This window comes from Rhinolophus sinicus, chromosome 18 (genome assembly GCF_057876585.1).
Source record: "Rhinolophus sinicus isolate RSI-liver-muscle chromosome 18, RSI-T2T, whole genome shotgun sequence".
NCBI lineage: Eukaryota > Metazoa > Chordata > Mammalia > Chiroptera > Rhinolophidae > Rhinolophus > Rhinolophus sinicus.
In genome coordinates, this window is record NC_142518.1 from 11,783,184 (window position 1) to 11,806,965 (window position 23,782).

At 36.5% G+C, this 23,782-nt stretch overlaps 1 protein-coding gene across 4 annotated transcripts in view; it reads right to left on the reverse strand.

Annotated features, from left to right (window-relative positions):
• Positions 1-23,782, reverse strand: part of SCML2 (Scm polycomb group protein like 2) — a 71,567-nt gene that overhangs the window by 3,750 nt on the left and 44,035 nt on the right. For 3 of the 4 annotated variants that reach the window (XM_019755382.3, XM_074323703.2, XM_088794779.1), the window contains 6 exons: positions 13,427-13,806; positions 10,789-10,906; positions 8,601-8,804; positions 7,528-7,710; positions 2,850-2,957; positions 1,957-2,172 (listed from right to left, as the gene is read on the reverse strand). In XM_019755382.3, the coding sequence (XP_019610941.1) occupies positions 1,957-2,172; positions 2,850-2,957; positions 7,528-7,710; positions 8,601-8,804; positions 10,789-10,906; positions 13,427-13,806 (1,209 nt within the window). The remainder of the gene's footprint in view (positions 1-1,956; positions 2,173-2,849; positions 2,958-7,527; positions 7,711-8,600; positions 8,805-10,788; positions 10,907-13,426; positions 13,807-23,782) is intronic. The other variant, XM_088794780.1, reaches the window with a different exon arrangement.

The window sequence follows — 23,782 nt, forward strand, 5'->3', positions numbered from 1 at the left end:
AAAAAAGAAATAGCTGAGACATGAAACAATTTAAGTGCTCAGACCTCGAAGTTTTAGCTGTGCTGTTCACTAAGTTGTGCTAAAACTGCTGTGTCTGGACAAGTACTCATTTACTCAACCAGAGCACTCGACTCCCTTAAGTTAGTGTGTGATAACAGAAGTGAGTTTTATAATTCGCTAGGAAGATTTGTGTCTCTAACCAAGGACCGTCCACACAATTTCTGTGTGAATCAGACACAGGTATACCTTTTCTTTCCTATCATCTGGGCTCTGGCACTTTAGGGACATTTTAATAGAAGATAAAAGAATACAGGATGGTCCATTTTTTGTGTGTGTGGCTCAGAATTTTCTTTCCTTTTTCAGTATCACAACTTTGATGTGAAACAAAACCTCTTTACTAAAATATATCCTTCCTTCCACTTGTCAGAGATAAAAATGTTGCTTATATCTACCAAGAAAAGCTACTGGGCTGAATCAACTGAAATAAAAACGATGATGGTGTAGACCATGCCTTACCTAAGGCATTCTAACAATTTAGACAGAAAAGTCTTCTCCTTTAACTCAAGAAAGACTCAATTTAACATAAAGCTACTGGCAAGGTAAATCATACCTCTAAATTATGTTTCTGTGGTATTTCTGGTTTCTGTCATAAGTATTTGATATAGTTATGTCTTAAATAATGTATAACTAGATTTACAGATTATTACAGATAAACTCTAAGTAAAGATATGATTTCTGGTATAAAACTGTAATTTTATATTAAAAATGGAACTGTAAGATCATCTATTTTTAATCTATTATGGAAAAATAATTTAATTGGGCCCCTATCTTCAAAACAATCAGAGATGGTGGCAAACATTAACATCATCTTATTCAAATAATTACATGAAACAAACTCTGTAAACAATAATCAAAGTCCACTCATGCTTTTCTCCTGCATGTCTTTGTCTTATGTATACTAGGATATCAGTAAATATTTCTGAAATAAAGTGATTTGATTTTATCCCCAACAATGTTATTGGATTTCTTTCCTATAACGAATATCAACAATTTGCTTCATTCAAGTAATGGGGCAGGGCAGAAGGTTGTGTGAACATTACCGGCAATAGGTGTAGACTCAGCTTCAAATAACAGTTCTAATACCTTCAAGAAAATAATAGTAATGACACCTCTAGACGGTTTCCAAGTGAAATGCTTACCTATTCTCTAGAGATGCAAGCAGGACAGCAGTTAAGAGTACAGCCCTGGAGCCAGAGTGCCTAGGTTCATGTACTGGCCCAGCTACTTTTCTAGCTGGGGGACACCTTAGTCAAGTGACTTTTCAGATTTTTCACCTAAAAATGTTTACCAGCACCTACACCTCAAGGAATTGTTGTGAAGATATAATGTATAAGACTATGTAAAATATTATGTGCCGGGCACATAATGTCAGATAGTGATGAAAATGACCATTTTTATTACTATTAAGTAAATACTAGTAAGTAATGTTATCATTATTAGTCATTCTACTAGGATCCTAGGAAGACCAGAAGCTAGCTTTCTCAAGCCCAAACACAGGCTACTTTGGCATGGCAGTGTTAGACATACATTTGGAAGTGAGATATTCAGCATTAGAGGCAACCTTTTAGAATCTTCTACTGAGAAGGCCTGTCTTCAAAATCTCGTATTTTGTGAAAATAACTAAGAATTCAGGGTATACTTCCCCTTTATGGAATAAATATCTATCCTCAGATTCCCTGCAAATACCTCCACTCTAAAAGCAGAGGCAATCTACACAGAGGCAAAGTTTAGCATCTGTAGTGGCTTGGCCCAGACAGTGAAGTGAAGGGGAAGACTCGACCGCCTCAATTTGGCATTTTCTCCAATGCGATACCATCTCAGGGGATGTTATTAGACATGGAAACCTTAAGGGGAAAAACAAATACATTGGTTGAGAATCACTGTTTTTAAATATACCTTCATTTTCGCTCTCCATTTGCCATCCAACTTCGTGAAAACTGCTCTGGGTAGATGATTCAGTTTCCGCTAGTTCTAACAGTGGGGTTCCCACCAGAGTTACAGTATTTGCACTGTCAGGATTCAAAAAATGTGCTGGATTTAGTGGTGAGTTCATGGGATCTTCAGGAAGCTCCTCCTCTCTGAGTATGCCATCTCCCTGAGAAAATGATAGTTCTACAAGAAAAAAGACAAAGGCAATTATCTTCAATAGACTTACAGTTCAAATGCTATTAAAAGGTCAAAAATCTCCTCATCTGCAACAACAGTTCACTTAAACCATGCTATACTGAACTACAAACCTCTAACATCCCTTCTTGGCATTTCTAGAAATGGACTCTATCCTGAAATCCAAATTGATTCTATGACATCACCTATATTTCTCAGGGAAACTATCTCTTGCAAAAGTCTTGCCACCAAGGCTGTGACCACCTCACTAAAGCACTCATTTTTAGAAATGACATTCTTCACAATTATTTGTTATGTGATTACACAGTTGGTTTCTAACATCTGCTGACTACTTGGGCACTTAAAACTTTCCATGGAGAAAGGTACTAGGTTTTTCTATTCCTCTTTCTTTTTTCCCCCCATTTCTCTTTCTAGCAGCTTTTAGCAGTACAAAGCTGAATGGAAAAATTTACTCTAATTGTTTGTTTTTAATCTAAAGAGAAACTAAAACTGTGCCCTTTTGAAGGGAATGAAGTGCTCAACAAAGCTGCCAAAGTATTAGCCTAACTGCCAAAATGATTTGAGCAAATACACCCCCCTATTTCCAACACCACCACCCAAGAGCATACATAAGTGGTACAGAGTGACTTTTCTGTCCAATCCTGGGACGTGTAAATACTATTTACCTGGAGAGGCATTTGTTTTGGGGAGCTTAGGAGAGAGAGTAGCAACATAAGGTAGAGGTTGCTGAGGAGGTCGTTTGGTGCTTTGTTTTTCTGTTATATCTTCTTTTACTGTTTTCAAAAAAAGTGTCTGTTATAACTAATATACTCTAGCATTTTCATATCAGCATAAAACACTTGTTTCTAAATCATATTCCTACTATGATTTCATCAACAATTTATCAATTATTTGATTTTTTATGAATAATGTGTTCATTTCATCCTATTAAATATTTCAGTGACACCATATTCAGGAGTTTTAAGCATTATGTCTAGGCTTTATTTATTCTAGGGCCATCACATATCTCTAAATATTTCAGGCGGCAGTGAGACAACCAATTATAATGTCTAAAAAGGCCTGGGAAAATTGCTCCCATGAGCAAGTAAAGTTAAGAATTAAGGGTGGTTAAGAAGAAGACAGGGTACAATGAACACCCCATTGTATAGGCAACAATCCTGGCCTAGGGCTACCCTTACAACAACTCTACTTCTTATTTATCATTCAACCAAATGCATTTCTACCTAAAGGACCACTCTTTAAGGCATGATGCTGAAAGTAAAGACAACTCAAATTATCAATTATACTCTAAATATTAATATCTTGATTTAACTACCAACTAAAGGGAAAAATAAAGTATAATAGAAATCTAAAAAGCCTAATAGACCTCATGAGAGAAGAAAGATTACAATGAGAAAGTACCAAAGTTGAACTTCATCTGGTCCAAAATGGCTAGGGACAGGCATGCCTCTCAAAACCATTTGATGAGCAACCTGCAGCCATCCCATTACTGACTGATCACCAACGAGTCTAAGAGAGCTCTTACCAGTTGCTTTTATTTTAAATCATGGATTATAAAACCAACAGGCAAAACATATTTCAATAAATGACAAATATTTCTACAGTTAATACATTTAAATTCCAAGATATTGACTTTTTTCATACTCATTTAATGATATAGAAAATTTGAATACTAAAGTATAGTATTCTATAGATATTTGTTTACCTAAGAATCTTAGCAAGATCAGAAAAAGTACTTATCTTTTACTGATAATAGTCTAATGCTTTCTGTGTGTAAAGTTAAAGAAGCTGGTGTATGGTCTACTATCTGGGGCTGATACAAACAAAATGTCTTGATTTCTGCTTCTGGGGATAATAGTAAGCTTAGGCATGGAACTGTTCCTGCCGAGATAACTAGATAAAGCCAGATCATTTAAAGTCACGATGGAGAGGCACTTCCAGGATGACTAAGAACTTCTGAAAATCCACTCCTTCATAAAAATAATGGAAATACTGGCAAAATTAACTTTTTTCAAAACTGTGGACATTAACTAAAGGATTACAACAATCCAAAAAGCGTTTATTCAAAAAACTGGCTGGATTTCAGAAAGAACAGCAAATTTTATGGCATTTTAGCTTCCTAAAACCACCCTTCACCCCAGTTTTATAGCAACTTTGCAAACCAATACCTTCACAACTATAGTATCTATGAAAAACAGTAGCGTAGCAGTCACTGGAGGGGACACAATAGGTTTGGAGCTCTCCAAAAGCCCCATCCCCAGAGAACTGTCACTATGTGACCAATCTTGCAAATAACTGAAACGCTCCGATCTCAGGGATTATTTTACTTGACCGGAATCAGAGCCTACTTTGTCTGAACAGCCCTATCTCCAAGGCATTGGTCAAAAAACAACAACAAATAAAAAAATTCAGTGGCAATTGTTTAACACTGTAGCTGTCTAAAGCAGTGCTACCAGTAGGGGCTGACAAGAAATGGACCAAAAAGCTTGAAAGGGAAAACTGGAGAATGAGATGTACATTTGGGGATTTTGAAAAGCACTGAGATATTCCTGGGAATCTAGAAAGCCTCACACATGCTCAGGAAAGTCCAGAGAAGGTCCTAAGTTTTCATTTCTTGCTGACCTTGAGGCTCTACACAAAGCAGACTTGTAAACTGCCTCCTAGAGTGTTTAAGGTAAATCCCAACATAGATGAGAGAGGGGGGGGGGCGAGAGGGGGGGGGCGAGAGGGCGAGAGGGCGAGAGGGAGCGAGGGAGCGAGGGAGCGAGGGAGAGGGAGAGAGGGAGGGAGAGGGGGAGAGAGGGAGAGAGGGGGAAAGGGAGAGGGGGAGAGGGGGAGAGAGAGGGAAGGAGGGAGGGAAGGAGGGAGAGAGAGAGAGAAGAAGAGAGGGAGGGAGAGGGAAAGGGAGGGAGAGGGAAAGGGAGGGAGAGGGAGGGAAAGGGAGAGGGAGGGAGAGGATAGTTTGTATAGTTTGAAGAACAAGAAGAAAAAATGAGGAAAAATGAACAGATTTCAGAGAACTGTGGAACACCATGAAGCATACCAAAACACACACAATGGGAGAGACCCAGGAGAGGAGAGAAAGGGGCAGGCAGAGTATTTGAAGAAATAATGGCTGAAAGCTTTCCAAATTTGATGAAAAACATTAATCTGTATATCCAAAAAGCTCAACAATCTCCAACTCAAAGATATCCACACCTAGATAAAACACAAATTATCAAAAGTAAAAGACAAAGAGAATCTTGAAATCAACAAGAGAAAGCAAATCCATTAGGGGACTTTGAAAAGCACATAGGATGGATCCTCAGTAAGATTAGCAACTGACTACAAACTACAGAGGCTAGAAGTAAGTGGTATGACACATTTAAATCACTGAAACAAAAAGATTGATCAAGAATGCTATATCCAGGGCCGGCCTGATGGCTCAGGCGGTTAGAGCTCCGTGCTCCTAACTCTGAAGGCTGCTGGTTCGATTCCCACATGGGCCAGTGGGCTCTCAACCACAAGGTTAGGTTCAATTCCTCGAGTCCCGCAAGGGATGGTGGGCTGCGCCCCCTGCAACTAGCAACGGGCAACTGGACCTGGAGCTGAGCTGCGCCCTCCACAACTAAGACTGAAAGGACAACAAATTGACTTGGAAAAAAGTCCTGGAAGTACACACTGTTCCCCAATAAAGTCCTGTTCCCCTTCGCGCCCCCCCCAAAAAAAAAACCAAAGAATTCTATGTCCAGTAAAACTAACCTTTAAAAACCTTTAAAACTAACCTTTAAAAATTCTCCATGAATAAAAACTAAGAATTCCTCACTTGCGCAGCTATCCTATAAGAAATACTAAAGGGACTCCTTCAAGTTAAAAAGAAAGCACACTAAGCAGTAGAGCAGTCCTCCCTTATCCATGGGAGGTATGTTCCAAGACCCCTAGTAGATGCCTGAAACCACGGCAAGTACCAAAGCCTCTATATACTATGATTTTTCTATACATACCTACTTATGATAAAGTTTAATTTACAAATTAGGCATAGTAAGAGATTAACAACAATAACTGAAAATAAAAGAGAACAATTATAATATACTATAGTAAAAGTTAAGTGAATGTGGTCTCTCAAAATATCTTGCTGTACTATACTCACCCCTTCTTGTGATGACCTGAGATGATACAATGCCTACATGATGAGATGAAGTGAGGAGAATGACGTAGACATTACGACATAGCGCTAGGCTACTATACGGGTTCCTTGAACACAAGCACTGTGATAACACACAGTGAATCTGGTAACTGAGACAGCTACTAAGTGACTAATGGGCAGGTAATATGTAGTGTGGTCACACTGACAAAGGGATGACTCATGTCCTGGGCAGGACAAAGTGAGATTTCATCACACTACTCAGAATGGTGCACAATTTAAAACTAATGAATTATTTATTTATGGAATTTTCCATTTAATATTTTCAGACCACAGTTGACCATGAGTAACTAAAACCATGGATAAGGGGATTGTACTGATAGTTTGATTTCACTGACATGTGGTATATAAACCAAAAACAACAAAAGAACAAGACAAACAAATGAGAAACAGAAACTCATAGACACAGACAATAGTTTAGTGGTTACCAGAGGTAAGGGGGGTGGGGGGTGGGGGGTGGGAGATGAAGGTAAGGGGGATCAAATATATGGTGATGGAAGGAGAACTGACTCTGGGTGATGAACACACAATGGGATTTATAGATGATGTAATAGAGAATTGTACACCTGAAAGCTATGTAATTTTACTAACAATTGTCACCCCAATAAATTTAAAAAAAAAAAGTGTAAAGATAACCTACAGAATAAGAGAAAACATGCAAACCATGTATCTTATATGGAACTTTTATCCAGAATATATAAAAAATTCTTTATGTATTGTATTTATATATAACAAGTATAACTATACAATATAATATATAATATGATACATATAAATGTATTATATTTCTATATAATAAAAAGACAAAAAAAACAATTAAAAATGGGCAGAAGATTTTAATACAGCTCTCCAAAGAAAATACACAAATAGCCAATAAGCACATGAAAAGATGCAAAGGAAACCACATGCAAATCAACAACATGCAAATCAAACCACGAGATGGCTTTCTGTTTTGATTCTGAAGTGAATTACAAATATAAGAAATTACTTTCCTGCTTTGAATGAACAAAAACAACTATATGTTATATATGTGTGTGTGTGTTGTTTACTTTGAGGAGCACACAAGGAAAAACTCTGAATTACACAAGGTTCTCAAGTTAATATGAAATGTTAATAGAATGTAATAAAAGCACAATATAAAATTTTGTATTTTCTCTTACCTGACTTATTTTGATCACTCTCCACAGTACTATGAGTATTACCTCTGTAAGCACTAAAAGGCTGGCTACTCAAAAGGTTATCACACTCCATGGTGTGGCATAACTTCTCAAGAAAACGAAGAGCAAATGACGCACTATTCACTGGAGGGAGGTTGACAGAATGAGTTTCTCCATCAAAGAAGGCTTTGGGAGAAAAAAGATGTAAGTTATACCATAGAAAAATGAGATCTACAATATCAACAAAAACGCCATCAATTTAGGCAACGTAATATAACTCTAATTTGTGTTTTTTGTTATTTATAAAGGAATAATCTTAAAATTATAAAAGTTCCTTTCGGGGTTGGCCCGGTGGCTCAGGTGGTTAGAGCACAGAGTTCATAATATCCCACATGGGCCAGTGAGCTGCTCCCTCCCCAACTAGATTGAAAACAATGACTTGATTTGGAGCTGATGAGTCCTGGAAAAACACACTTTTCCCCAATAAAAATTTTTTAAAAAGTTCCTTTCATTAAAACACAACAGCCTGTGTTTGTAAAAGTATTCTCGTTTAAAAATATTCATAAAGGAAACAACAGAAACCTTCTGATCTATAACAACACTATCTACTATTCCAAAGATTGCATGGGTACCAAAGTTGTAATATCTTATCACATAATCATGAAACTGTATAATTATCTCTTAATCACTTCTTGAGTCACATTTTTTATTCAGAGCTTATCGATCAGTCTGTTTTCTAAAAAAATTAAAAATACATTATCAACCAAGGTATTTTGTCTGCAGTGAGCTTAATATAGCATGTAAAAGGAAAAAATCTGTACCTTTTACCTCAATTTACAGTATTACTCCGATATTGCCTACTTTGAAAGTAAAGTTCAACTTTCCAAACGGTTAAAAGTCTATAAACTTATATATAACTAATAAATATTCTATCAATATAATAAGTATGCCAATATTATAAATGGTTAATAGAAATATTATAAAATAATCTATATGTTACAAAATGTTTGCCTTCTCAAAACCTGAAATCAAATTTGGAAAAAAAGCTGAATGAAGGATTGATTAGTTGAGCATACCAGTTATCACTTCTCCTCCACGATCATCTGGCTTAAGAAATCCAAAAACTGTCTTACTTTCAATGGCACAATCCATACAGGCCTGCACAGTGCGCCGGAGCACCACATTCACTGGGCCAGGGCCGTAATGGTCAGGCAGCTGCTGGATTTTCTTCTGATCCAGGTAAGGGCCAACATTTCCATGTTTATTTATATAAACACAGACTTGAGAAAAAAATGTGTATATAGAAATAACAAGCAATGAAATTGGTTAAAAGGAACATAAACACTACATAATTAATTACTATATCCCACTAGCCACACTTCACTCAAAGAGAACCTAAATATAGTAACATGAATGATCATTTCTTCTACCTAAAAATATGTATGTAATTATACTTTACATCTGTGTAAAGATATTAAACCTAGAAATAATCCAAATACTTGGTTCAATTTTCTAGAATTTTGCCCAAAGTGATTATAATAAAAACTATATAATATTGAATGTCAACTACAATTAGACAGACAGACAGAAAGACAGATAGTGAGGGGATGTGGAGTACAGCGTAGGGAATAGAGTCAATGGAACTTTAATAGCTATATACGATGTCAGAGGGGTAGTAGACTGGGAGGGGTATCACTTTGTGAGGGGTGTAAATGTCTAACTATTATACTGTTTTGTACACCTGAAACTAATAAAAAAACTATAGAAGTTTTAGTAGTATCACAAAACAATTCACACATTCCCACATTATATAAAATGACATAAAGGTAAATATTTTTACCTTTTAACTGTGCAAACGGTGTAGGAATTTTCTTTTAAAACTGATCATGTTAACACACTCCTTTTTGAACTGTATTTTAGATCACCAATATTGTACCTTCATTATATTGTCTAATGCAACCAAATAACTTAAGACATATGTCACAGTAAATTCTAATGACCTAGAGAAATTTTCATTAACTTTAATAATAAAAATGTTCTTTGTATACATGCCAAGTTTCATTGAAGAAAATTTAAATATAAATGCTTTCTTTAGTATAATAAAAGCATACGATTTAGAAGCAAATCATCTATAATCACACAAGTGTCAAGTTTCCATAGTTTTTCTTCACTGAGGATCAACCAATACAAATCAACATATAATGTAATATGAAGGTACATTACCACATGTAAAAATATACTGTCTCCCTAAATCAAGAAGTACATTATTTTTATCTATTCCCCATTACTTAAACTACATTGGAAAATTTTCATATATAAATTTTCATATATTCAGCCCAATAAAAAACCATTAACCTCACTTTCATGATGTTGAAATATGTAATTCAATTTTGCGGCAATAGCCAGAGGAAGGATGGACTGTTACAGAAATGAAACAGCTATAAAAAACTTCACCTGTGGTGCTGACGACATGGACAAAGTTCTGATGAACACAAATGAAGCTAAAGGATTTCAATGTTTTATCTCATCTGCATTATACTTATTTAGCTAGTCTCTCCTACTAATGGACTAAAAATCAGAAATAACTGACAAAATGAGTTATGTTACAATAATCATTTTTTCAAATGATATATATATCAAAAAATTAAAATTAAATTTCTTTTTAGTCAGGAAAGACAAATTGGGGTAAAAAACCCAGGGAACAGAAGAGTATAAGGGAGGTAATTAAGGATCTAGGAGACAAAGCAATAAAACATGCTTTTAAAAATAGGACAGAAATAAGAAAATGTGCAGATGACAAATAAAAGGAATTGATTAGTCTGGGTCTCTGTCATTTCATAGTCTTCACATAGAGAACAATTTCAAGTCATCATGTCCCTTGACAGGCAATGATCTGTCAAGGTTTTTAAAGGCATTAAAAAAAAGTTTGAGGTAGCTTTAAAAATACATGTAAGACAAAAAATACAAATTGTGAAATGAGAGAGGGGAAAACAAGAATAGATTTAATGATGTAAATTTTATAAATCTTACAAAGATGGATAAAAAACTTTAAGGGTATTATTGTATTTTCAAGTGACTCCTGTATTTAGACATTTTTCCTTAACATCAAAATAAACAGCGAGAATTTCAAAATACTTTTAATATGAAAAATGCTAAAGGAAATGTTTATCATCATTTTTTTCCTCTTATTCCCAGTTCAGACACGGAAAATAATACCGAATAAAAGGTTAGTAATTTTATACTCTTTTAAATATACTAATTTACCTGTAGACATTATTTTAGGTGAGCCAGGAACGGGATCCTTATATGGAACACCACGGCCTCTCATCAGCATCTTTACAGAAACTGAAGAAGTAGAACACACAACAGGAATACATTTTTCCTGTAAAAAAAACAACCAACCACATAAACAAACAAAGTATACATTATCCTTTAAAAAAATGCTACATAAGGAGGTAAGAAAATTATCAGCATCAATGGTTCACAAATGATCAGTTGTCAGAAGTCCTCAGGGTTGAAAAGCCGTGGGAGTTTGTCACAAACTTAGTACTTTCCAAACTGTGCTCCTCAGAGTGCTCCATGACCTGGTCAGGTGGGAGAGGAAGAGACCAAGAGGCTATGATTCCCAGTGCTCTAACTGGTCACATTTTAGCCAAAATAGTTCACTCTGTAACTTGTTTTATTTTTTGAGGTTCCCTATAAGACAAGTTTTTTTCACACTGCTAAAGAAACATCTATAAGTCTAATACAGCAATACACCAAATGAAGGTGAGGGACCTCTCAACAAAGCAGAGGACAGAATTTGTCTTTAGAAAGCAGTCATTTAGTTTTTACTGTATCTAGTCTGCATTTCTCCATATTACATATGATTTTGACAAAATTACAAGTGGCTTGCATACAAAATTATGCCTATTGTATATAAGAACCAAATGTCTTCTGGCCATTGTTAAATATCACTAGAGTTTTGTATCAACTCTTGGGATTTTCTTGGAGCTTCCTTCAAACACAGCTCTCCAATATCAGAGAAGAGGCTCTTGTGCCTAGAAAAGGTAATAACACAGGATATTTAATAGGCAGGGACAAAGGAGGAAAAAATAGGATAACATTCAATGTTGTTGAATTTTTCTTTATTTGTTTAAATTAATAACTGTCATTTGGGTTCACAGCATTTTTAAATCATGTTAATTTTTAAGTATTTAATCGCAATTAGTGTTGATATTTCTTGTTCTTTCAGTATTTTAAAAATCTGAAATCTGAATCCTTTGATTTATGACATACCAAAATAGTATATTCGCATTAACATGATAAAGGTACACCTATATTTGGAAAATATTCTTCCATACCTCTAGAATCCTTTGGTGGGGGGAGAAAACAAAGGAAAGAGTCTATTGCAAGAATAATTCTTACTCTAGTTCAAAGACTTTTAAACTAAACTACCACATGGCAGTACTGAAACAGGGATATAGGTGACTGCCTGAGAGTCTTCATCCTTTCACGATGAAATAATGAAGCCGGAGAAGATGACGGTGAATTGAAATGCTTTCTTTGAAACAAAATAGCTTATTATCCAAAAAATTACAGTATTTGTCCCTTGCCCATCCTGAGCACCATATGAACAATATTTTCAAAAAGATATCTTCAAAATTGTCAAATTAATATTGGAATAATTTGAAAACAAAGGAATTAAAAATATATTTTGGAGTTATCTTCTATTTTCATCATTATACCAACGAACCACAAAGACTTTTTCAGCAGCTGGAAAACATGTATTAAACACATGAATCATGACATTTTTGATACATTTTAATTTAAAAAATGCATTTAAAATATTGTTTCCCTTTAAATTTCATTAACTTTTCTTAATTTTATAATTTATTTTTTATTTGAAAATTTTCATCTGCGAATGATTTACATTAGAATAACCTGCTTATTTGAGTTTTTCAACATTTATGATTTTATATAAGAAATATATTATTTTATTGACTTTCAGTTTTAATTTATAGATTTTGAATGATTTTTAAAATAAAAATATCCGTATTAATGTAAGTATTAAGTCAAAACGGTATTGCCATTTTGATCCATACTGCTACCATGTTTCCCCCAAAATAAGACCTAACCAGAAAATAAGCCCTAGCATGATTCTTCAGGATGACATCCCCTGACCATAAGCCCTAATGCGTCTTTTGGAGCAAAAATTAATGTAAGACCCGGTCTTATTTTTGGGGAAACACGGTAAGTTGAAACAGAAATGTTATACCTATTAGCATCAAATGGCTGAACTCAGAATTGTTTAAGATAATACTACTGAAATTTTATTAAGTTCTAATAGATCTAGGAAGATTCTATGTCTTTATATTTATAGTGAATTCTGTATAACAACCCTCCTCCTGTGTATGCTTGCCCCCACCAGAGTCTGTCTGCTTCCATTTACTCTCCAGTGTCTTCAGGTAGCTGCTTTTTCTATCATTTTCAGGTTTTAAGAATTTTTTTCTTTGGGGTAGTCAGTTAAATAGGATGTGACTCTAGAATCATTTAATTTATCACACTGATTCCCATCCCCTCAGTTTACTAAGGTATAATTTATGTACAGTAAAATCTACTCCATACTGCTTTTTTTTAAAGTTTACTGAGTTTTAAATAAACTGGCCTGAACATAAATATACCCATGCTGTACTTTTAATGTGGTTTTGAAGAGGCCGAACACTATTCAAAGTTTTAAGTTTACCCAAGAAAAGAAATACCAATCTTGATAGCTATGTAGGCCTTAAAGAGCCTTATATACATACTCTTGCTACATTCCTGAAGGACCTCATCATACTCTTAGTAAATCCTAAACTGTATGTTATAAATAATAAGGCACTACAGAGACCTATAATACAAATTAGTAGGAGATACAACTAACCTTTCTTCTTGTGTTTGTGCCTTTTTTCTTTGCTGTGGGACTTTTAACAGAAATTCCCTTCCTGGGGACTGCAGTACGTGCAGGTGGTTTAGTCCGACCTGATTTCTTGATCTGCTGTGTAGGTAATGCTACAGCAGTTTTCTGTGAAGATTGCATTGACTGCTGGGTCACTTTAGAAGAAGAAGACTGTGTTTTGGCTATATTCTTTGTAATGGGCTGGGTCTCTTTGGAAGAAGACGACTGTGTTTTGGCTATATTCTTTGTATTGGGCTGGGTCTCTTTGGAAGAAGACGACTGTGTTTTGGCTATATTCTTTGTAATGGGCTCGGTCTCTTTGGAAGTAGACGACTGTGTTTTGGCTATATTCTTTGTAATGGGAACTGAGGAAAAAAACACACAATACAAAAATAAAAATAAAGTAAGTGACACAATTAAGGTATTGTCTTCTTATGACTGAAAAGAAATTTAACTCAATCTTTAAAAACATTCCAAAAGCTATTCACTGAAAACCACTTAAAATAAAGGTACCATTTAAAATGAAGTTTTAGGTATTTAAGATTTCTGATTATCAGAAAATAATCTAATTCTCCAGAAAAAATAAAGAGGCTTTTTACAAGAGGAGCCAGTAACTTCAAAATTAGTACCATGAAAATTTCTAGCAATTTACCTTTTGTCTGCTTCTATTTTTAGTCCTTAGCATAGAAAAGAGTTTTTCCTCTAGAAAAATGCTGACCAATTATATCATATGCAGGAATCACTTTGCCCATTAATATATAAAAACATAAAGCAGCTACCGACTGCTCCTGCTTCATTTTTCAGAGGAGAGGGAAATCTCCCGCACTGGATTTTTAATGGCTAAGGCACATTATGTCCTTATATGTATGTCTAATAACAGAGCTTCATATACTACAATATTGACTCTACATTAATGTTGTCATGCAAGGACCACTACCATGCCCAAGTGATTGGTATCTACTAGTTACTTGGTAGCCCAATTCAGACAGTTTAAATATTTCAAACGAAGGTTACCTGCCAGGTTACTTCATGTTCACAGTCAAGAGAGATATCTTTAGTATTAATCCCTTAATAATTTCATTGAAAAAATGAATTTTATACATAGTAAGAAGTACTAATGTCAAATAAAAATTCTTTACAGGAAGAGCTGTATGTAAAACATTTATACATCTATGCAAAAATCAACTACTTTTCTTTATAGAAATGTAATGGCTGTATGCCATGTCAGAGGGGTAGTAGATGGGGGGAGGGGGGTTATCACTGTCTGAGGGATATAAATGACCAATGTCTAACTATTACATTGTTTTGTACACCTGAAACTAATTTTTAAAAAAACAGAGAATTTCTGTTAACATTTAATGGATTCTTCTTATATTTTTTTCTTGTGAAAGTAAAGTACAATAAAAATTTACAAGAGTGGAATCACACAAAAAAAACCCAACTACTTTTATTTTCAGGGCTTCATTTTACAACTTGAGACAAATCTACAACTTTGCTCCTCCCATACTCAAAGACTATGTGTAAATCTGACTTCCCATAGAGAATACACCTTCCCTGCAGCCTTTTTATCTACCTTCTATCACTTACCAAGCTAAGAGGAGGGAACAGACTTCTCTCAGCTGCCAGGACAAGTGGAGGACCACTTAACTGCCACCCTCACTTTCCCCCCTTACTTACAGTAATTCCACCTACTTACACCAGTCTCTTCTTACTTCTTTACCATCATCTACCTCATTCTCCATGCTCACTTCCACTTTCTTCAATAACTCCAGTAACCTAATTCACATTATTTCTTCTTACACAGTCTCCCCATTACCATCTTCAGGAATTCAACTATAGTACCTCTGATACTTCATCATCCTGAACTCATATTTGGAGATTTCATGTCCTCAGTGAAATAGTTATACTTAGCAATTTCTGGAACTCTTTTATCTGCAAGATAACCAAATGTGCCCCTTTTCTCTACCTCCAACTTCTTTACCTGTCAGCTTTGCCTCATACCAACTGACCATGCTTTTTATTCTCATTATGAGATGTAGCCATAAGTCCTCTCCCTTTCATTTCAATCCAATCCATTGGCTTTCTTCTGGCTTTACTTTATTCCCTATCAATCTGCACCCAACTGTCCATCTCCACCAACACCAATAAGTATGCCTTACTTTATCGCCCTTTCATCTTTGATCATGTCCTGCATGTCAGCTCCCACCTCTAAATCACACTAGCATTTGTTTTCTTTCATCCTGAGCTACAGAACAAGGGTCAGCAATCTTTTTCTGTAAGGGGCCAGATAGCAAACATTTTAGGTTTTGAAGGCCACATATAGTCTCTGTCACATATTCTTCTTTGTTTGCTTATCTTTTTAAACCTTTTATGAATCTAGAAACCATTCTTACGGTAGCTCACAGGCTACATGGGCTAGACGTGGCCCTTGGATTGTAGTTCGCCAACTCCTGGTATAGAACAATAGGATATTATCGATCACTATAAAGTCCACATTAACTTCAACTGGGGTGTTACTGCTGCAAAATCGCTGATTTCCAAGTATGTTTCCCTGGCAGAACGTTTTCCCCAGTCCCCATCTCCCTCTCACCTATTCCATTCAGCAAATGACCTTACCTTCTACTGTATGAGAAAATGAAAGACTACCTTTCAGGAGTGACCATAACCATCCCATTTCTCCACCTTAAAATACTTTTATTTTCATTCATTCTCATCTCTTCCTCTTGTATAGAATGAAAAGTTTTCTCTGTGCTCTGGTAAGCCCAATTCCCTTTTACTTATGTCCTAATAACTATCTTCTTTGGTTCCTCCGGGACATTATGGTTTCAATTATCTCCTCTCTCTTCATGTATTTAATCACTTGATCCCCAACTCCTTGCTCTCTCTCTTATAACCCTCACACACCCCTTATTTTGAAGTTATACCCCCTAGTTGCTGCTATACTTTCAAGTCCTTGCATGAATCCTCCTTCTACTTACTAACAAAATACGAACAATTCCCTATATCTGATACTTCAATTTCCTTATTATTCTGTTTCCTTAGTCCTCTGAAATAATTGTCTCTTCTCCCAAATATATTTTAAAGAAATTCTTTCCAAGGTCGCTAATGACCTCTTCCTAGTTACTAAATCCAAATAAATCCTCATTCGCTTGACCAATCTATTCATCTCCCCAGTTCTGGCCCCTATCTCTGCATACACGGCATGAAGAAAAGGAAATAGATTGGGCTCTGGATCTGAGTTTAAATTCTTGAGCCAGGTTGGTATAAGGCAGAACTTATAGAGGAGTACACGTGGTCCTCAAACAATATTTACTAAATTAATGAAAAATACTTTAAACCTGCAAGTCGATGTTATACCCCAAAAATGAGTATATTTTATATACAATAAGTAAGTCATAATAAATAAAATAGTAACTTTGTGGAATGTGGCAAATTTAACGCAATCAATATTTAATCTAAAAATTTTGGGATTTGAAACTGCATTTGAAATTAATCTTGAAAAACAAATATTTGAGCTATAGCTTCAACTATTCCCCTAAAACATAACATTCTATTACAATAAAAACTCCTTGATGTATAGTATACACTATGTATGAGCAAAGTAAGAAAATGCATTATAAAAAATTTTATGTATGAAAACATTTTTTCACTTTAGAAAGAGCTTTCAAAGGCAATGACTCAGTTTTGTTTATTGCCAGATCCTTGGCACCTAGAATAAAAACACTTTTTAAACTAATTTAACTAAAGAGGAAAGAGTAACCATTCATCAATATATTAGACATCAAAATTAAACTATATATATTATATTTTACCTGTTTCTATTAGCTCTCCATCAAAAAAACAATATAATTACCATGCTGAAATTCTACTCAGTATTAATTAAACCATTTCAAATAGATTTGTTTAAATGGCAAGGTTAAAACTATATATAGCACTATAAGCATATATTCACAGTGGTTTACAAAGTGAATAAAAATCTTTTTGAAAAAAGTATGGGAAATATATAGAAGGATAATGCTAATCAACTTTAATAAAACTTTTGTGTGAATACCTAACACTAAACTTATCTGGTTCCTCAGCTTATCTTCAGGTAGAACAGAAAAATGTCCAGAAGATGAGAAGATACTGAATTGTAGAAATCCAAAAGAAATTAATAAATCTTGGGAAACAATCAGAAAGCAGGATATAAAGGCAAGAGGTGGCATGAAAGCCTGAAATAGGGGAACTGAAGAAAAAAACGTAGATGCCAATATTTATTAACCACCCATTACATGCTAGGCACTTCAATATTCATTATCACATGTAATCCTCCCAAACATACTGTAAGGTAGATACTGTTTCCCCACTTTATACATAAGGAATCTTAGGCTTTGTGAGGTTGGGTAACTTAGCCAAGATCATCCATTTGGCTAAGAGAGTTTTGTCTCCTAAGTGCATGCTTTTCTAATATGCCACATTGCTTTCTGTCCTCTTATTAAATTTACTCCCTAAGTCAAAGTTCATGTTTTTAAAAAAAATGCCCAAAAGACAACCTTATGAACTCCTATGTGATATTTCACTAGATAGTCAATAGGTGCTCTCTAACAGAGGAAGTCTTGGTTTTGTGTGTGAGTGTATGTGTTTTAAACCAGATGTGGAGGTACACTTATATGGAGAAAACATTAAGCATAGACAAAAACACACTTTTCATGCCTGGGGACTTAACCTTATTTAATATTTATTTCCAAATAGTACTTTCATTAAATATACATTTTTGCTGACATGTGAAGATGCTTTATTATTGAAAGGTAGAGCGTGCCTTCTCTGAACTGTGAAGACAGTAGCACATAAAATTACCACAGAAAATATACTTAAATAACAACCTCCTATTTCCAGTTATTGTTACACATGTGCTAGTTTAGCTAACACATGGCTGACTTGAACAGGAACTAAAATGGGTGAGAGAGAAAGACAGAGAGAGAGAGAGAGACAGAGAGAGACAGAGAGAGAGAGAGACAGATAGAGATAGATGTTAATATGCATCTTGTTTTTTATCTAAAAAGACTTAATAGAGGTATAGTTGCTTACTATTCTCCAGATTTTCCATTCACCATTTACTAAATACCTAGAGTGTTCTTTTTATCAGACTAAGCAATTTAGGACATCAAGAAGAAATAAATAGGATCCCAGTCATACAGTTCATATTTCAGGTGTGTATTTGTATATGCATAAAATTCCTATCTCAAATAGATATATAATTTCCTCAAATAGATTGAATGCTTTATTTGTAACCATATGACAACAAGCAACAAGGGCAGAAATTACTATCTTAACAGATGCCCTGAATTTGAGGCTAGAAATAAATGAAATCAAAACTTGAATAGTCAAAAACAAAAAAGCAGGACATGGTTTGGAGAAACCAAAACTGAGTAAAAAAGAAAAAACATCTGTCATAATAAACATTTGATTTTGGAACCTTTTTCAAGTTTAGAAATGCTTATCTTCCTTATTCTTAAAACTGCATGTACAATGAAACTATCATTTATACTAAGGAGCTTTCACACTGATAACTATAAAACCAAAGAAACAATATAAACCTCAATTTTGAAAAACATGGAGACAGAGATAGTTACACGTAAACTATCCAACCTTGAAACCTGGTATTCACAGAAACTCAAGTCAGAGTACCCAACGCTTCTCTACCTGGAGTTTTGCTCCTTGTTCTACTGAGCCCACATTGCCACAAAAAAATCTGTCCTGGGCAGCAATAAGAGCAAAGGGGAGGCAGAGGCAGGTGTAAAGCCCTGAGCTTCCTCCACTCACTCCTGCTGCCAGCCCAGGCCATAGCACTGGCTCCCTTGACAGGAGTCTTCAAAAACTGCCCCATTTTCTCTCTCTCTTCCCCCAACCTGTACCAGAGGAGCCACCCATCCAATCCTAGCAGCCTAACCTTGTATCAGGAATTTAACCTTCATAACAGCCAGTCTGCTTTTCCTCTGACATTAGCCTTTTGAATACCCAGGGGCTGTTACTGTCACATAAGAGTGACTTTAGCCTTCCATAAGCATACTGAGAGTCTTTTAAATGCATGTTTATTTCCTGTTTTCAGTAATAAAAAATCCTTTTTAGAAAACCTCAAATAAGCTAAGAAAAACTCTTGAAGGAAACCACAGGGGGTAGTTCCCAGCAGAAAAAGAAACAAGGAAGCATGTTTCTGACACTCGTGGCAGGTATTTGGAAGCCAGAAGCTCACTGAGGACTATGAATTTTCTCAGAAGGGGTGGGGTAGAGATCAGATGGACATGGGACTCGGGTATCAACTGCCTTTCACACCTATTCTCTCTCCACTGCTTCTTACTATCTAGTGCAGGGACACTGCTTCCAGATGAATTAGGTTCAAATCCCTCTTTGCCACATAATAGCTATGAGATCTTGGGCAAATGATTGAAATTGTGCATGTGGCACATCGTACGCCCACTCGATGAACGTTAGTGTCACTACAGCAGCATCACCGCCATCGCCACCCTGTCTCCATAGTCACACGCACTTCTCGAGCCCTGCAGGTGCCTCGTCCTCTTCCACCAAGGGCTTGGATATTGGAGAAACCTGGTTGTAAATGCCTAACAGTGAAGACAAAGTTTCCTCCAAAGAAGGAACTCCCATTTAGCTACATTCTCTCTAGCTAATACCTTCGCTCCTTCTGCTCCTTTCCTTTATGACCGAACTTCTTGAAAGACTGGCCCAAGTTCACTATTACTTCCATTTTCTCATTTTTCAACTCGCTGCAATTATACTTCAGGCAGCTCTTTTTAGGGAACTTCGGGGTGTGAAGGTCACCCACGACCTCCTAACAGCCATTTACAACGGACACTTCTTCCTGATCTCATTTGACTTCCAGCATTAAACACTTCTGATAATGTCTTTTAAAAATTCTTTCTTGGGTCTCACACAGCTCCTCCCTCCTAGTCCTCCTGTCACATTTCCTGTGGCGTGCCCCACGATTAGCCACTTTCTCCCCACCCCACCCCCTGAGTTTTGAGTACCTCAGTTCACTCCTTCATTTCAGCTACTGCCTACATATAATAATGACTCCCAAATTGCTTGCTCTCAGGTCCTCTTGCTCACTTAAGTGTCCACATGCCACCAGTGCCCCTCCAACATAGGACTGTCTCAAATTCCAGAGCTGTGTTTTCAGTAGCCAACGAGGCCATCTAAACAGGCATCTCAAACTCAGCACATCCAAAAGCAGAGTTACTGATACTTATCCTATATGCTCTATCTTGATGAATGACATTATCTTTTTTCACCCAATATCAGAGATCAGAAATCTTGAAGTAACCTTTGTGCTCTTCCTCCCTGCAGATGTCTGCCCAAGCCTACCTCCTACGTATTTTTCAATTGTGCTCTTCTTTATGCCTGTCAATGACTTGGTTCAGGACCTTATGACTTCTCACATAAGCTACGCTAGCCTCTTAATTGGCATTCCTGGCTGCCCTTTCCAATCCATACTCTATAGCCCAAAAGCATGATCTTTCTAAAATACAAACTGTATGTCACTTTTCCACTGAAAAATGTTTCGTGATGCCACATTACCCATGTGAACTCCGTGGCTTGGTGTCCAAGGCCCTCTATGTATTTTCACAGCCTCAACTCCTCTCTTCCCCAAATATCATTATAGATTCAGCCATAATCATCTGCCTCCGGACCCCAAACATTCTGACCCTCACTACCTTTGCAGAGGCTGATCCAAGAAAGGCCTTCCCTCCCTTGTCTATGCTATAAATTACTATACATTATTTGAAACTCTGCTCAAGTACCAGCTCTGTAAAATTCAGCTCTGGGAGCACTAAGATCCCAAACCATAGGACCTCAATGCTCATATACCACACATACTGCATTTATCGCTACTGGCACAGCTCTTGTAGCATCTTCACTTATATATCTATCTGTCTTACCACACTGTGAATTCCTTTATGGGAAGGAACCATGTAAGTCCTATTGTTATATCTCTAACATCTGGTCTAGGGCCTGCCGTATAATGATCATACAATGAATGTTTGTTAAACGAATAAACGCTTAATATTCAAGTTTTCTCCCTGATCTTTTCAATTTTTTATTCGGGAACAGTGTGTTTCTCCAGGGCCCAGCAGCTCCAAGTTGTTGTCCTTCAACCTAATTGTGGAGGGCACAGCTCAGCTCCAAGTCCAGTCGCCATTTTCAATCTTAGTTGCAGGGCGCACAGCCCACCATCCCACGCGGAAACTGAACTACCAACCTTGTTAAGAGCTCATGCTCTAACCAATTGGGCCATCCGGCCGCCCCACCAGCAGCTCAGCGGCAGCTCGTTGTCTTCAATCTAGTTGTGGAGGGCTCAGCTCACTGGCCCATGTGGGAATTGAACAGGCAACCTTGTTGTTCAGAACTTGCGCTCTAACCAACTGAGCCATCCAGCCACCCTGATCTTACTTCCCAAAGAAACAATTTGGGTAGGTGATGCAGTAAATAAACTACCATGGCTTGATCACAACATTTTACAGTTATTTTGCTTCAAATACCAATCAACCAACTTAGAAATCAATTTCTAGAATATATTCTACTCAAAAATGAAGGACTGCAAATCAAAACCACAATGAGATACCACTTCACACCCACTAAGATGGCTATAATAAAAACAGAAGGAAAATAACAACTGTTGGCAAGGATGTAGAGAAATTGTAACCCTCACACATTGATGGTGGGAATGTGAAGTGATGCAGGCGCTATAGAAAACAGTTTGGTGGTTCCTGAAAAAGTTAAACATAGAATTAACATACGAGGTATGATCAAACAATATGGTGAATGTTTAAATAAAAAAAAATTATTACAGTATAAGACACATTGCCATTAATCCCCCTCAAAATACTCCCCCTCACTTCGAACACACTTATCCCATCGTTCTTGCCACTTTCTGAAGCAGTTCTGAAGTCCTCTTTCCTGAGTGTCTTTAGTTGCACAGTCGTGGCTGCCTCGATGTCCTGAATTGATTCAAAACGTTTACCTTTCATGGTCATTCTGACTTTGAGTAAGAGCCAGAAGTCACAGGGTGCCAGATCCGGTGAATAAGGTGGATGAGGACACACTGAAATGTTTTTATTTGACAGAAATTGCTGTATCAGAAGCGATGTGTGATACGGAGCCTTTCCCTGTTGTGATCACAAAATATGGTGAATGCTGCTGCCGAGTGCCATCCAATGGAAAGGCAGGGATCTTCAATATGGGAAGCGGCACCTAGAACCTTAGTAACAGTGTGTGACACGCTCCAACTTGCTTGGTGCAGTCGGGTGTGAGCTACGGTTGAGAGAAGGAGTGTTTCAAAGTGTGCTGTAAATCATCCTCCATCATGACAATGCTCCGTGTCACACATCACTTCTGGTATACAGCAACCTTTGTCAAATAAAAACATGACGGTGTCCTCATGTACGTTATTCACCAGATCTGGCATCGTGCAACTTCTGGCTCTGCCCCCAAAGTCAAAATGATTCAGGACATCAAGGCAGCCACGAGAGCACAACTAAAGACACTCACGAAAGAAGACTTGCAGAACTGCTTCAGAAAGTGGCAAGAATGATGGGATAAGTGTGTTTGAAGGGAGGGGAAGTATCTTGAGGGGGATTAGTGGCAATGTGTCTTTTACTGTAATAAATTTTATTTAAATATTCACCGTATTTTTTTATCACACCTTATATGAATTAGCAACTCCACTCCTAAGTATATACTCAAAAGAAATGAAAAAGAGGACTCAAACAAGTACATGTATGGTCATGTTCACAGCAGCAGTATTCACACTAGCCAAAAGGTGGAGCAACCCAAATGTCCATCAATGGATAAATGGATAAACAAATGTGTGGTACATCCACACAATGGAATGTTATTCAGCCATAATAAGGAAGTGAAGTTCCGATACATGCTGTGGCATGGATAAACATTGAAGACATTCTAAGTGAAAGAAGCCAGACACAAAAATCACATATTTTATGATTCTATTTACATGAAATGTCTAAGGTAAATCCACAGAAACAGAATACAGATTGGTAGTTACCAGAGGTGAGGGGTAGAAGGGAATGAAGATCAACTGCTTAATGGGTACTGGACTTCCTTTTAGAGTGACAAAAATGTTTTGGAACTAGACAGAGGTGGTAGTTGCACAATACTGTGAATATACTAAGTACCCCTGAATTGTGCATTTTAAAATGGTTAATTTTACGTTATGTGAACTTCACCTCATTAAAAAGAACACACTAAGAGGGGGGAAAAAAGAACTACGTATACCTCAAAAGGGCCAGAGACTTTGCATATATTAAAATTTGTCTTTATGATTTTGTA